We start from the raw sequence: 14,307 nt of genomic DNA, 5'->3' as shown, positions 1-14,307 counted from the left end.
GATCAAATGAGACAAAATTTCTAAAGTAACTGGCCCACAGTAGGTGCCATATAAATGTTTATTCCGTTTCTGCTCTCTTTCCTTTATGTCTTTTTGTATGTCCTCTTGAAAGCTCAAAACAGAAATTCTAGCTCCAGTTCCATTTGGGGTATCTGGGTTGGCTTTCCCAAATTTTAAGCTAGATTTTAAAATTTATTATTTTGGTCCAAAAGATAAAGGCAGACAGTGGCACTGTGGACAGAGCAACAGACTTAAGAGTCGGGAAGAACTGAGTTCAAACATTTTCCCAGACACTCATTTTTTGAGTGACTTGAGATAAATCACTTAAACCTCTCCCTGTTGTAAAATGGATGTAATAATAGAAATGACCTCACCGGACTGTTGTTGTGAGGATCAAAGGAAAAGAATCTGTAGAGCGTGTAGCACAATGCCCATATACAGTAGGTGCTTAATAAATGCTTGATCCCTTCCCCTTTCCTCCATTCTATAACCTCAGATTATCACCCTGCCCTGACCCCCCCTTTCCTTTATCTGTTGTCTTTCCCCATTAGAATGTAAGCTCCTTGTGAGCAGGGATTGTCATGGTTCCTTTCCTTTGTATCTTTGGAGCAGAGTAAGCATTTAACAAATGCTTATCTATCTAGCTGTCATGTATGTAGTATTAGCTATGAGACTAGATTGTTAATCTACAAAACAGATATAACTGAGGCTCAAAGGAGTCAGTTCCTGGAGAGAACTTTGTGGATTTCACGCTATGGTATAAACAGCAGCTTTGGTGACCATGCGACTTGGGTCTACACTACAGTACAAAGGGTGGGGGTCATGGAACCCAGGACAGATGGTCTTGCATGATGGCCACCATGGGACCAATTTCAGCTCAGTGCAGGCGCCGCATGAATCTTGTTGTCTTTACTTAGATGGACAGGCTTCTATGATATCTGGTTTATTCTTCTTATCCTCAAATCAATTTAGGAGACACCATTCCACTTAAGATTCTTTAAAAATTGGCATGATCAATTATGATTGCACAATACACATGGACACAATCTTATTTTTTTTTTTACAAAGACTATTTTTGTTCTTCATTTAATAAAAGATCCGTTAAAGAATTTTGATGTCTAATGAAAATGGAGCTGATCTAAAATGAACACAAAGCTATCAGAGGGATTTGTTCATGAGTTTAAAATAGCATCAAAACTTGGCCCCTTGAGTTCTCTTGACTAACAAAAAGTCTATTCCAAAATTTGCTCAGAACCAGGGAGAAAAGTCAATGGCTCTTGGGGGTTACTCTGGTCCCTCCCACCCTGGCCAGATCATCTCTGGACACTGGTCCTTGAAAGTCAGCACCAACATGTTTCTTTAGTAGAATGGAAAAGCAATGACTAGGGCAGCTAGGTGGCACAGTGGAGAGAGCACCGGCCCTGGAGTCAGGAGTACCTGAGTTCAAATCCGGCCTCAGACACTTAACACTTACTGGCTGTGAGATGTGGTAAAAAGTTTTTAATAGTCGGTTAGCGTTAAAGGAAAGACGCAGTTTTTGAAGGACCACCCTTTCGGGTCCACCTGCTAGACACTCCACTTCCGGGGTGCGAAATTAAAAGGCAAGGAAAGAACGGAAGTGAGATCTCTTTTCGGCTTTCCTTGTCCGCTGGCTGTGCTGCACACAGAGAAGCTGACGGAAGTTGGACTCGGCCCGGCTTACCGTAACAGCACATGCTTGATGTGGTTCTCTCCCTCAAAGGTGGCCTTGGGTTTTTGTTGAGTTTTATACGGAATACAGACTAAGCTTAGACTTAAGACTATTTGTTTTGTATTTCTACTTTCCTATCCCTCTAATCAACATCACCTTGTAATTTCCAAACAATAAAGCTCTAACTAGAGATTAGAAGCTTCTTCCATTTACTAGTCTGGGAGATAAATAAGGGAAAGGCTAAAAAGGAGAGGTTAATCCTCTAGTATCCAATTTTAAATCTCACAGTGACCCTGGGCAAGTCACTTAACCTCAATTACCTCATACCCCCCCAAAAAAAAGAAAGAAAGAAAGAAAAGCAATGACTAGAGTGAAAGGACTGAAGTTCAAATCCTGTCTTTGACATTTGCTTATGTGTGAGTGGGGAAGTTACAACGCTGTTAAAAAAAAAAAAGGCCTCTAGAGATGCTCTGTTTCCTGCTCTAGATGAATAGCCCTATGGGGGTTAATGAACTCATCCATTTATTAAGGGCCTTTTATATGCTGGGACCTTTGTAGGAATACAAAAAGCAAGAAGGAAACAATTCCTTCCCACAAGAAGCTTACATTCTATTTTGTGGTTACACAATAAAAACCTAAGGAAGTTACTTGCTAACTTAATCTGTCCCATAGGCCTAGGACAGATCAGGGTTTCTTAAACTTAACTTTTTCCACTCATGTCCCCTTTTTGCCCAAGAAATTTTTACGTGACCCTGGGTATATAAAATAGGTATAGATAACCTTTTTATTTATTGTTGCCAATTTTTTCATGACCCCCTACATTCAGTTATGCAACCTCATAAGGGGTTATGACCCACAGTTTAAGAGGCTTTGGGCTATATGGTCTCTGGGGTACCTTCTACCTTGGATATTCTGTCCGTTAGAATCAATAACAAACACTCTCATAAATAGTATTTTCTATTCTAAGTCAAAATACAAAGAAAGAACTACGTATTTCAAGTAAAAAAAAATCAAACTCATGCAAAAGACACTATTAAAATGTAGTCTTGCAGACATTTGTCAGACATTTACTAAACAGGTCTAGTTCCTAGTGTTTGAGAAGCTCCCAAAAAATTTAAATAAAATTTCCTCTCTTTAGCATCCACCCACCTATCCATCCATCCATCCATCCATCCACCCAACCACTTGTCCATTCAATGTGAGCCAGTCAATGTGAGCCTGTTCTCAAGAAGTTCAGACTTCCTTTGGACAAGAAAGGCCATCAGAGTGCTGAGGTGACCCCTACATAGAGGATTTAAGAGAGGACACAGGCAAGAGTCCCACAGAATGGGCAGGCACAGCTCGCCTGCCAGCTGCATTGCTAGAATGTCTTCATCAGGGCGATCATTAATCCATCTAAGTAGATGGATCAGTACTTTGGTTGCAGGTTAATGGGATACTGTTGGGAGGCAGTTCTGAGATTAGTGGAAATGTCTCAAAAGGCTTATTGAGGCAGAAGAGCTGAGTACCAAAAATGTTAAATGCACACACATACAAATGTGAAATGAACCAGAAAAATTCAGGTGAGCGTTGGAGGAAATGCTTTTAATCATCCCATCCAACTGCCACCTCCCTGGCCCCCACCCCCTCCTGCCACCTTCTCAGGTGGGCACTGTGCCAGCTCAGCGCTCCTTCCTTTCAGGCACACAAGTCAAGCCTCTCATCTTGCCCAAAGAAGTACGTGGCTAAAGAATAAAGGTCACTGAAGAACTGCTGTTGAAAATAATCTGTTGCTCTTTGAGAGATTACGCCACCCAATTGAGTGTGTATGTTATTCCCTCCTTGAGCCAATTCTGATGAGTGTTAGGCTCATTTATTTACTGCCCAGATTAAATATATTACTCCACCCATTTGTGTGTGTGTGTGTGTGTGTGTGTGTGTGTGTGAGTGAGAGAATTCCTCCTTGAGGCAGCTCTGATGAGTTTAAGGTCTTTGAGCCCCTTCTGATGAGTGTAAAATTAATTTACTGCCCTGCTCCTCCCCCATCTCTTCCCCCACTCCATAAGCCCTTTCCTTGTTTCTTTCATGTAGGATTTCACCTCTGCCCGACCCCCTCCCCCAGTGCATTCCCTTCAACTCTCAATTTAACCTTAAAGATGTCATTATGGGGCAGCTAGGTGACACAGTGGACAAAGCATCCACCCTGGACCCAGGGGGACCCCGGCCAAAACCTGGCCTCAGACACAAGACAGTTACCCGCTGCACGACCCCAGGTATGTTCCCCAACTCCAATTTTTTATGGTTCTCTAGGGTCTTGTATTTGAAAGTCAAATTTGCCATTCAGTTCAGGTCTTTTCATCATGAATACCTAAAAGTCCTCTTTTTCATTAAAGTCCCATTTTTTCCTCTGAAAGATTATGATCAGTTTTGCTGGGTAGGTGATTCTTGGTTGTAATCCCAATTCCTTTTCCCTGTGGAATATCATATTCTGTGCCCTCAGTTCCTTTAATGTAGAAGCTGCTAGATCTTGTGCTATCTACAGTACTTGAATTCTTTTTGGCAGCTTGCAATATTTGCTCTTTGACCTGAGAGCTCTGGAATTTGGCTATAATATTCCTAGTTTTCCTTTTGGGATCTCTTTCTGGAGGTGATCGGTGGATTCTTTCAATTTCTGTTTTATCTTCTGCTTCTAGAATATCAGGGCAATTTTCCCTGAGAATATCTTGGAAGATGATGTCTAAGCTCTTTCCTTGATCACGGTTTTCAGGTAGACCAATAATTTTCAAATTATCTCTCCTGGACCTATTTTCCAGGTCAGCAGTTCCCCCCCCCCCCAAAAAAAAAATTTCACATTGCCTCTACTTTTTTATTCATTTGGATTTGCTTTATTGTGTCTTGGTTTCTTATAAAATCACTAGTTTCCATTTGCTCAATCCTAATTCTTAGGCAATTATTTTTGTCAGAGAGTTCTTGTACCTCCTTTTCCATTTGGCCAATTTGATTTTTCAAGCTGTTGATGTTTCCTCATGTCTTTCCTCCATCACCCTCATTTCTCTTTCCATTTTTTCCTCTACCTCTCTAACTTTATCTTCAAAGTCCCTTTTGAGCACTTCTATGGCCTGCGACCAATTCATAATTTTCTTGGAAGCTTTAGATATAGGGGCCCTGATGTTGACACCTTCCTCTGAGGGTGCACCTCAATCTTCCTTGTCACTGAAGAAACTTTCTATGGTCTTCACCTTTCTCTGTCTGCTCATCTTGCCTTTCTTTGACTTGACTTTTAGCTCCTTAAAGTGTGGCACTGTTTCCCAAGCTTCCCAAGCTTCAGAAGTCCCAGGTGGTATGATTTAAGGAGGATCAGGTTCTTCACTCACCTGGTCTGTTCACTGGTCTGTAGATGACCCCAAACCAACTGACTAATCAACCAGCTTTATGTGTTTGGTTGTCAGCTCCTATGAGCCTGTGCCCCTCCCCCACCTGGGCCACTGCTACTCAAGCCTATGTCCTGTCCCAGACAGGGTGAAAAACCCAAGCTCTGCCTCAGCACCAGCAGAGACCCCTTGTAGTCTCTCCCCTGTCCAGGGCTCAGCCCTCTCACCAGACTGTGAGCTTAGTTCCAGATGACATTGGTGCTTCAGCTGATTCAGAGGCTATGGGGGTCTCCTTCTCTGGTGAGGCCTTCCTGGGACTGGATCTGTGTCAGGGTGACTGTGGGCTTGGGCTCCACTCCTGTGCCAGCACAGCAGCTCCCTCCTTTCTACCTTTGAAGCTGTTTTTGGTTATAAGATGATTTCAGCACATTCTTCTGTGGGTTTTTCTGCTCCAGGCATTGCCCTATGGCATTATTTAGATGGGTTTTGCCTTTCCTCCGCCATCTTGGCTCTGCCCCGGAAGTCTGCTCTTTGTTAACCATAAAAGTTTTCAGGGGAGATAAGCATCCATTCATGACTGGTAGTTTTACCTGATACTTTAGTGAGATCCCATCTGGCATCCTCCTGGGCCATTATACCACCTGCTAACCCAGCCCAGATTAAAAGTGCTTTCTCTGGGGGCAGCTAGGTGGCGCAGTCGATAGAGCACTGGCCCTGGAGTCAGTAGTACCCGAGTTCAAATCCAGCCTCAGACACTTAACACTTACTAGCTGTGTGACCCTGGGCAAGTCACTTAACCCCAATTGCCTCACTAAAATTAAAAATAAATAAATAAATAAAAGTCTTTCTTTGGTCACTCCTTGCCTATATGTGTTGGCTTTTTCCTCTAAGACTATAAGCTGTCTGAAGGCAGGGGTTGTCTTTTCAAGTCTTGGAATCCCTAGCACTCAACACAATGCCTGGTACCTATTGAGTACTTAATAAATGCCTTTCCATTCCTTCATTCATATGTTGGCCTCCTGCCTATTCTACAAACAAGACACTCTATCTCTTGACTCTGGGCATTTTCTCTGGCTGAGCCCATGCTTGAAATACTCTTCCCTCATCATCTCCTCACTTCCTTTCTCAAACCCTCTTAATTCTACCACCTTCCCTCTGTTAATTATTTTGTACATATTTCTTTGTTTTCTCCCTGTTCAGATTATAATCTCCTTGAGGGCAGGACTTATCGTTGACCTCTTTTTGTATCCCTAGCACTTAATGCAACACATGGGACAGAATAGGAATTTAATAAATGTTTACTGACCAACTCACTGATTCATTCATTCCTACAAATTTCCATTTTTAAAGGCACAAAGGCTACGTGTAATCTCATTGTTACCCAAGGCATTATCTCCCAATGAGGAGGTGGGATATCTCCCATGGAACTGGATTATTAAAATTGTCATTATACTTCTATTTCTATTTGTTTCATGAATTGAATACTCAATGCTCCATCATCTCTTGACAAAACATATTTTAAGCATCACTTTCCCCGCTTGATCAGCAAGGTACATTCTTTACTCTGCTTCGAGATCCACACCTTAAAACATCGTGTTTAAGCTATTGTTCTCCGATCAACAGAAGGCAGGACAGTACATGTTGTGCCTGACTTAAATGCCATCTTTCCCTGTACCTCTGTTGGCTTTAATTATTTCTCAGGAAGGGCAGAAAATATTATAGCCATTTTAGGAAATACACAGAACAGCAACCTTCATCGGTCCACCAGTGGTTCACGGTAGTACCTATTTAACCCACGATCACAACAAAACCAATTCACCAGAGAGGAAATTCTGAAGCCTCCACCAAGTTGTGGATGAATCAGCATTTACAACTCCAATGAGATACAAAAGCACAACTGAAATGAAGAGGCCCAGTACATTTCCAGGGGTGGCTGAAATGAAGTCACCTTTTCTTTTAAAGGTCACACCTAAGCAGCACAGATGTTGAGTAAAATCAAGCTGCCTTGTCAATGTGTAAAAAACAATGACCATCCTTTGAGATGGAAAATTGTTTTTTCCTGGAATCATTAGAAAGTAGGGAATGCCAAGTAAAAGGCTTTAAAATTTACAAATGTGAAGTGAACATATTCCCTGAAAACAGACTTAAGTATGAAATGAGATACTGTGAAGTTGCCCATCACTGCATCTTTTAATGCAATTTTTTTTTTCCCACGGTAAGAAAACAGTACAAATGCTACTGGTGAATAAACAGATAATGGAGAAAAATGCTGACGCTGATGCCAAGACCATTTTTTAAAAGTGCAGATGTAAAATTCATTGCTCTGGGTAGGTTGTGAGAGAACCTTAAATATCGATCACCTTTTTCTTAGAAAATGGAGAAAAAAAAGGAAGTGACGTTCCATCTGAAATATTTCCAACTTGTTTGGTGATGTAACAAATGACACAGGGTGGAAACAGTGAAATGAAAAATGAAGTTAAGCTATTTGCCCCTCTTTCTCCCGGACTCCCCATTCCAATGAATGGTGAAGCCCTATAGAATATGTATTTTTATTGTTGTTCATTTGTTACAGTTGTGTCTGATTCTCCATTAACACCATCTGGGGTTTTCTAGGCAAAGATACCGGGATGGTTTTCCATTTCCTTCTCCAGTTCATTTTACAGATGAGGAAACTGAGGCAAACAGGGGTAAGTGACTCGCTCAGCGTCACACAGTTAATAAGTATCTGAGGTCATATTTGAACTTATGTCCCTCTGACTCCAGGCTCCATAGTCTAGCCACACCTGTAGTATATTACCAATGAATACTTATTGGACATTAGGTTTCACAGGCCGATGATGCTGGCTGTCACTAACTGGTTCTGTGAGAATCTGATTTTAGGCAAAATGCTGTTACAGGGGATTAGTTAGTCCCACAGGAACGATGGGAAAAACCCAAATAAGATTGCAGGGGAGCTTGTGACAGAGGTCTGACCATCCCCTGTTCCAGTACCTTGAGTGGAAGCCAGGTGGTACAGAAGACAGAGCAGTGGACCTGGAGTCAGGAAGACCTAAGTTCAAATCCAGTCTCAGACAATTACTAGCTGCGTGAACCTGGGCAAGTCACCTACCTCTATAAATTTGCTTTGCTCAACTGGAAAATATGAATGAAAATAGTTTCTACCTCCTGGGAATAAAACATGAACACAAAATGAGAATATAAGATATATAAAATAGCAAGCAATGAGAACAACAGCTGGTCATCTGAGTAGCAGCAGGTCCCACACTGATTCTAAGAACCAAGCCCCCACCAGGCGGTTAGTCTTTCAGGGCTAGTAGACAGGTCCAGAGGCACCAGGGCTGCACATGGGCAAACGGGAATGGGCAACGCAGGAGATTTCTTACCTGTTTGTATTCGGATTCTCTTCCGACCAGCACTTGCAGGATGTAATTAATGGGATCCCCTCTCATTGGTGGTACCGTCTCCCATGAAATTTCACACGCATTTCCCTCTAACTGCGTCACGCGAGGCGCTAAAACAAAATGGCAGACAAACTCATAGGCAGGAGACCTTGACATTCAGAATGGTGTTTTACTGGCCAGTCCTTAATGCCCTACACTTCTTAGGAGAGGCAGTATGAGGAGAGTATTTAATACTAAATAGGATTTAGTGTTTAGAGAGTGGGAAGTCAAGATACTTGGGTCCATTTTGCACTTGGTCATTGGTGGCGTAACCTTGGTGGCCCCCAACATTGCCAAAATGTGGGAGTTGGATTAGATAGGGACAGGAAAGGAATCTGCACTTTCATTGGTACAGGGAATTTCCAGGGGAAGAATCTTTGCCAGTGCAGATCAGTGGCTTCTTTGCAAATTGTGGCAGTGATGCCCAGGATCGAACACAGTGCCCCAGGTATGATCTTCCCAGGGCAGAGATCAGTGGGACTCTGACCTCCTGACTCTTGGGTATTAAGCACCTCTTGATGGAGGCTAAAATCCAATCAACATTTTATTGGGGAAGTATAGAGTGGGGTTGGGGAAACAACACAGGTGGTAAACTCTACCAACGCAGATTTCAAGAACTACTGTGGCAGAAAAAACAAAAAACAAAAACAAAAACAAAAACAAACAAAGAAAAAATCCTGCCTTTGGCTAAGTTTCCTGTGAGGAGTCCAGTTAACCTTGGCCAAACTCCAGACAGTAGGCATTTGTTCTGCCCTTGGATGTGGCTTGGGAGGACTGACTCTTGGGGTCTGAGGCTTTGGGAGCCCAGGGCCTTAGAAACACTGGGGTAAGGCTTGGAAGAAACAGTGTGGAACAATGGGATGAGTGTTGCCTCTGGACCTGGGCTCAAACCCTTACTCTGATGCTAACCACCTGTATGGTCACTTAACCTCAGTTTCCTCATCTGTAAAACAAAGGGGTTGGGGCAGCTAGGTGGCGCAGTGGATAGAGCACCGGCCCTGGAGTCAGGAGGACCTGAGTTCAAATCCGGCCTCAGACACTTAACACTTACTAGCTGTGTGACCCTGGGCAAGTCACTTAACCCCAATTGCCTCACTTAAAAAAAAAAACAACAAAGGGGTTGCAGTAGACACCTATTGCTGTCCCTTCCAGCTCCAGACTGTGACTGAATTTAGGAAGGAGGAGGGTGCCTAAGTTTACAGATGTCACTGTGAGTTTTGCTTTTCTCCCCTTATATCTGAGTCTGTGGGGCAGCACTGAAGAAAGAACATCAGGGGCCATGGACTTTGACCCCATCCTTGCCCCGCTACCTTTCAGACCCTGCTTCCCAATCTATAAGGCAGTGTGGAAGAAGCAAATGTGCAAAACCCATTTCACAGGGTTGGTAGGTGAGAGCAGTTGCGTAAGGCTTTGTAAGAGCAAAGGGCGATGCTTTTTAATTTGTTTATTTTCTCCTACTTGTTTTAAATGAGGGTACTGTCCAGGTTTCATGAAAAGCCCAGACTATTAAAGCATCTCCTATCCCTGCTCCCCCAAGCACACACAGAGCAGCCATCAGCGGTTACTCTGGGAGAGGCAGCTGACCACTGATGACTGATAATGTGCTAGCCATGCCAGGGCAGTCTAGCCCGGAGAAAGACAAATGCTCTTTCTGCTCAGTGGGACGTACGATGTTTTATCAGGTAAAACTATCAAACAATATAAACAGTGTGAATGAATAGACTACACATTTCTCCACTGAGCAAGGCTTAACATCTACCAGGACCTTGGAAATGCTACGGAGGAGAAGGATGGTGTCCTTCTCCTAAGTCTTGGGGCACTGGGGGCTGCCCCCTGCTCTTAGCTACAATTTCTATCCATTACAGGCTTACAGTCTTGTCTTCCCCTTCCCCCTCTGTAGAAAGTAAGGTCCTGAATGAAAAGATTTTTCATTTGGATCTTTGGATCTTTAGCCCCTAGCTCAATGTATGGCTCACAGTCTTAAAGGAACCCCGGACTTAAATCTCATCAAATTTTAAAACATAGCAGGGTCCACTGAGTTTATTGATTCCAACACCCCCCATTTTGCAGGTCCGCTACAAGTGCCCCTGAAGCCTCAGAGCCCTGGGCCTGAAGTGAAGAGATCTGTGTTTGAATCCTGGTTGACTCTCACTAGCTGCATGACTGTGGCCTAGCCACTCAACCTCTCTATCAGTTTCCTCATCTGTCAAATGGGGCTAAGAGTCCCCATACATCTTGCCTCACAGGATGGCAGAGAGGAGAGCTTGTGCTATGCTCTGAGTACTATACAGAGAGGTGAATGAGTCATCATTATTGCTGCTGGGGCTCATTGGTTCAGAGGTAGCTACCCGGATGGCCATCTCCAAGGGGTTTTGGGGGAGGGAAAACCAAACTCTGGGTGTTCCTTTCTTACAGTACGTTATATGGTGAATGTCAAGGGCAACCCTGAAGCAGAAAAAAAAAAAAAGGCTTGTATCACAGCTTCCTGGTCACCTTGAGAAGGCCAATACTAATGCCCAGTGGCAACCAGCCTCCTCTCATTTCTAACTTAAAGCTTTGCTATTAAGTCCATTTCTTCTTTCTTTCTGTCATCAGTATGACACCAATCAATCAAGCCTTGTGCATTTATTAAACGCCCAAAGGCACAAAGGAAGAGAATGAAATGCGGTCACTCTTGAAGCACTGACATTCTAATCCTCTAATAGTTTCTGTGCTTTAAGGCCTTCTCTTGGAAGTATTCTCCATCCTAGTAGAGAGTAAGCTTCTTGAGGTCAGGGGCTTTATGTTTTTGTATCTCCTAAGTAGAGCATGGCACCTGGCATACAGCAAGTGCTTAATACATGCTCATAAAATCAAATGGAATTTCTGAAGACTCTGCCTTTGATTTACTCAGTCATTGTTTCCAAGACTTCTCATTGGGGTCCCTCATGGGAATTTAGAAGGGATTAGGAGAGAATTCAGCATCCCACTCTAACTCCCAATGATTCCTTTGGGCTTTTTCCCATGTCTGCAAGGAAGCAACTCTCAGATAGCTTGTTACAAACCTTTGATGGTAGGCGGCACACATTTGGTTGTGCTGAAGGTATATGTCTCTGAGAAGGGCCCTTCACCTGCATCATTCACTGCTTGTATTCTGAAGCTGTAGCAAGTGAATTCTGTTAATCTCTGTACCTTGTAGGTGTGGCTTGGTCCTCTGTAAATTGGGATGAACCTATATGAAGAAGATGAAAGAAAGCAGACATTAACACCATGAAACCTTAGAGCACTCTTTTTTTTTTTTTGGAGGGCAATGGGGGTTAAATGACTTGCCCAGGGTCACACAGCTAGTAAGTGTCAAGTGTCTGAGGCTGGATTTGAACTCAGGTCCTCCTGAATCCAGGGCTGGTGCTCTATCCACTGCGCCACCTAGCCGCCCCTGAAACCTTAGAAAGAAAGATGAAGGGGACCTTAGGACTTATGGTTCAAACCCCTTTCTTTACAGATGAGGAAGCTGAGGATGGAGATGGAGCATCACAGTAACACTGATTTAGAGCAGAAAGGAAAAGTCAGGGGTGGCTAGGTGGCGCAGTGGATAGAGCACCGGTCCTGGATTCAGGAGGACCTGAGTTCAAATCTGGCCTCAGACACTTGACACTTACTAGCTGTGTGACCCTGGGCAAGTCACTTAACCCCCATTGCCCCACAAAACAAAAAAACAAAAAAGGAAAAGTCAGCTAGCTGGTCCATCCTGGAGTAACATTTTTTATGAGTATACTGAAGTCTAGAGAAGTTATAGACAGGTGCTTAATAAATGTTTGTCAGAATAAGATGAATTGTTCTATACTATAACATCTCAATTAACCAGGAAGTTGAAGGCAGGGGTGGGATTGAATGGCCTAGGAAGGAGAGGCACATTTAGAAGATCCTCTATGATTGGACACAAGGGTCCAATTATCTGATTTTCAATTATCTGATTCTCTTTATCTAACAGAGAAAATGCAGCATGATCTCCAGTGTATATCGACACACAATAGAGAGCAGAGACAAATATAGAGCGGGATCATGGCCTGGTAGGGATGTTTCAGGGTGTTTTAATATCTCTACGAGATGGGTTTTGAAAGGAAAGGAGATAATGGTTAATTCCATTCATTCCAGGGGCTCATTCGAGGGTCTGTCACAATGCACAGTGTAGTCCTTTTCTAAATTCCTCTTTATGAACATCTTACAAGATGTTTTAAATGCAGTATTTTCAACTGAACTGCCTTAATTATTAAGGGTTTTAAATGGATTCAAAGCTTACACAATCCTAGTAATGTCTGGTAGGGTAAGTGAGCCACTGGACCTGGAGTCAGGAGAGAACTGTGTTCAAATTCTGTCTCTGATTCTTATTCATGTGGCCATGGACAACCTACTTAAACTCTCTGTGCTTCATTTTCCTCACCACCTATAAAATGGATGCAGCACCCTCCACATAGGGATGTTGTGAGCATCGAATGAGATAATCTAGGTAAAGCATTTCCAAGCTCTTAAAATGTCATATACACATCATTATCATAATAATCATAAATAACACAAATACTATGCATCAATTATTATAACATTAGCTTTTTTCTTTTTATTCTTTTTATTTATCTTTATCTTAATAGCATTTATCTTTTTAGTATCTTTAGTCTTTTTGCATTTTTTTTCTCATTTTAAAATTTATCTTAGAATAATGTATGTATGTTTATGTATATGAAAATGGACATAAAATTTCCTCCATTCTAAAGTGTATCCATTCTTTTTTTTTTTTTTTTTTTGGTGAGGCAATTGGGGTTAAGTGACCTGCCCAGGGTCACACAGCTAGTAAGTGTTAAGTGTCTGAGGCCGGATTTGAATTCAGGCCCTCCTGACTCCAGGGCCGGTGCTCTATCCACTGCGCCACCTAGCTGCCCAAGTATATCCATTCTTAAGTCCATAAGAAAGCATTTCAAAGACAAAAAAAAAAATGTACCAAATCACCAAGAACAAGAGAACTATCAATTAAAACAATTCTAAGGTTTAGTCTTATGCCTAGGCAAGATATAAAAATAGAAATAAGTGGTGGGGTGATGGGAAAACAGGCACACTCATACATTTCTGGTGGAGTTGTGAAATGGTCTATCTTATGATTATGTGAACAAAGTCACTAATTCTTAACAATTTTTGTTCCAGTGATCCCTTTACTGGGCACATACTTCAAGGAGGTTGACATTAAGACAAGTCTTAAATATGCCAAAGTAGTATAACAGCCATTTAAAAAAAGTAATAAACATTTTTATTTATAGTTTTGGGTTCCATTTTTTATCCCTCCACTCCTTCCCTTCCTCCCTCTCTGAGACAGTAAGCAATCAGATATGGGTTATACATGTACAGTTATGTAAACATTATCACATTATTTATTTTGTAAAAGAAAACTTGAATAAAAGAAAAAAATGAAAGAAAGTGAAAAATAGCATGTTTCAGTCTGAGTTCCATCAATATCAGTTCTTTGTTTGGAGGTGGATAGTATGCTTCATAGATAGTCCTTTGGGATTGTCTTGGATCATTGTATTGTGGAGAATAGTTAAGTCGTTCACAGTTCTTCATTAAACAATATTGCTGTCACTGGCTACAACATTCTCCTGGTTCTGCTCACTTCACTGTACATCAGTTCATACAAGTCTTTCCAGGCCTTTCTGAAATCATCCTGCTTGTCATTCCTTACAGTACAGTAATATTCCATCACCATCATATACCACAGCTTCTTTAGCCACTCCCCAATTGATAGGCATTTCTTTGATTTCCAATTCTTAGCCATCACAAAAAGAGCTGCTAGAAATATTTTTGT

At 42.2% G+C, this 14,307-nt stretch overlaps 1 protein-coding gene across 1 annotated transcript in view; it reads right to left on the bottom strand.

The window, feature by feature from the left end:
* FNDC3B (fibronectin type III domain containing 3B) overlaps nt 1-14,307 on the bottom strand; it is a 399,493-nt gene that overhangs the window by 15,609 nt on the left and 369,577 nt on the right. Inside the window, exons 24-25 of the mRNA XM_043994436.1 lie at nt 11,525-11,691; nt 8,424-8,551 (exon numbers count right to left, since the gene is read on the bottom strand). Of these exons, the coding sequence (XP_043850371.1) occupies nt 8,424-8,551; nt 11,525-11,691 (295 nt within the window). The remainder of the gene's footprint in view (nt 1-8,423; nt 8,552-11,524; nt 11,692-14,307) is intronic.

This window comes from Dromiciops gliroides, chromosome 3 (genome assembly GCF_019393635.1).
Source record: "Dromiciops gliroides isolate mDroGli1 chromosome 3, mDroGli1.pri, whole genome shotgun sequence".
Taxonomy (NCBI): Eukaryota; Metazoa; Chordata; class Mammalia; order Microbiotheria; family Microbiotheriidae; genus Dromiciops; species Dromiciops gliroides.
The sequence above is the reverse complement of the archived record's forward strand: the minus strand, read 5'-3'. Positions and strand labels throughout refer to the sequence as shown.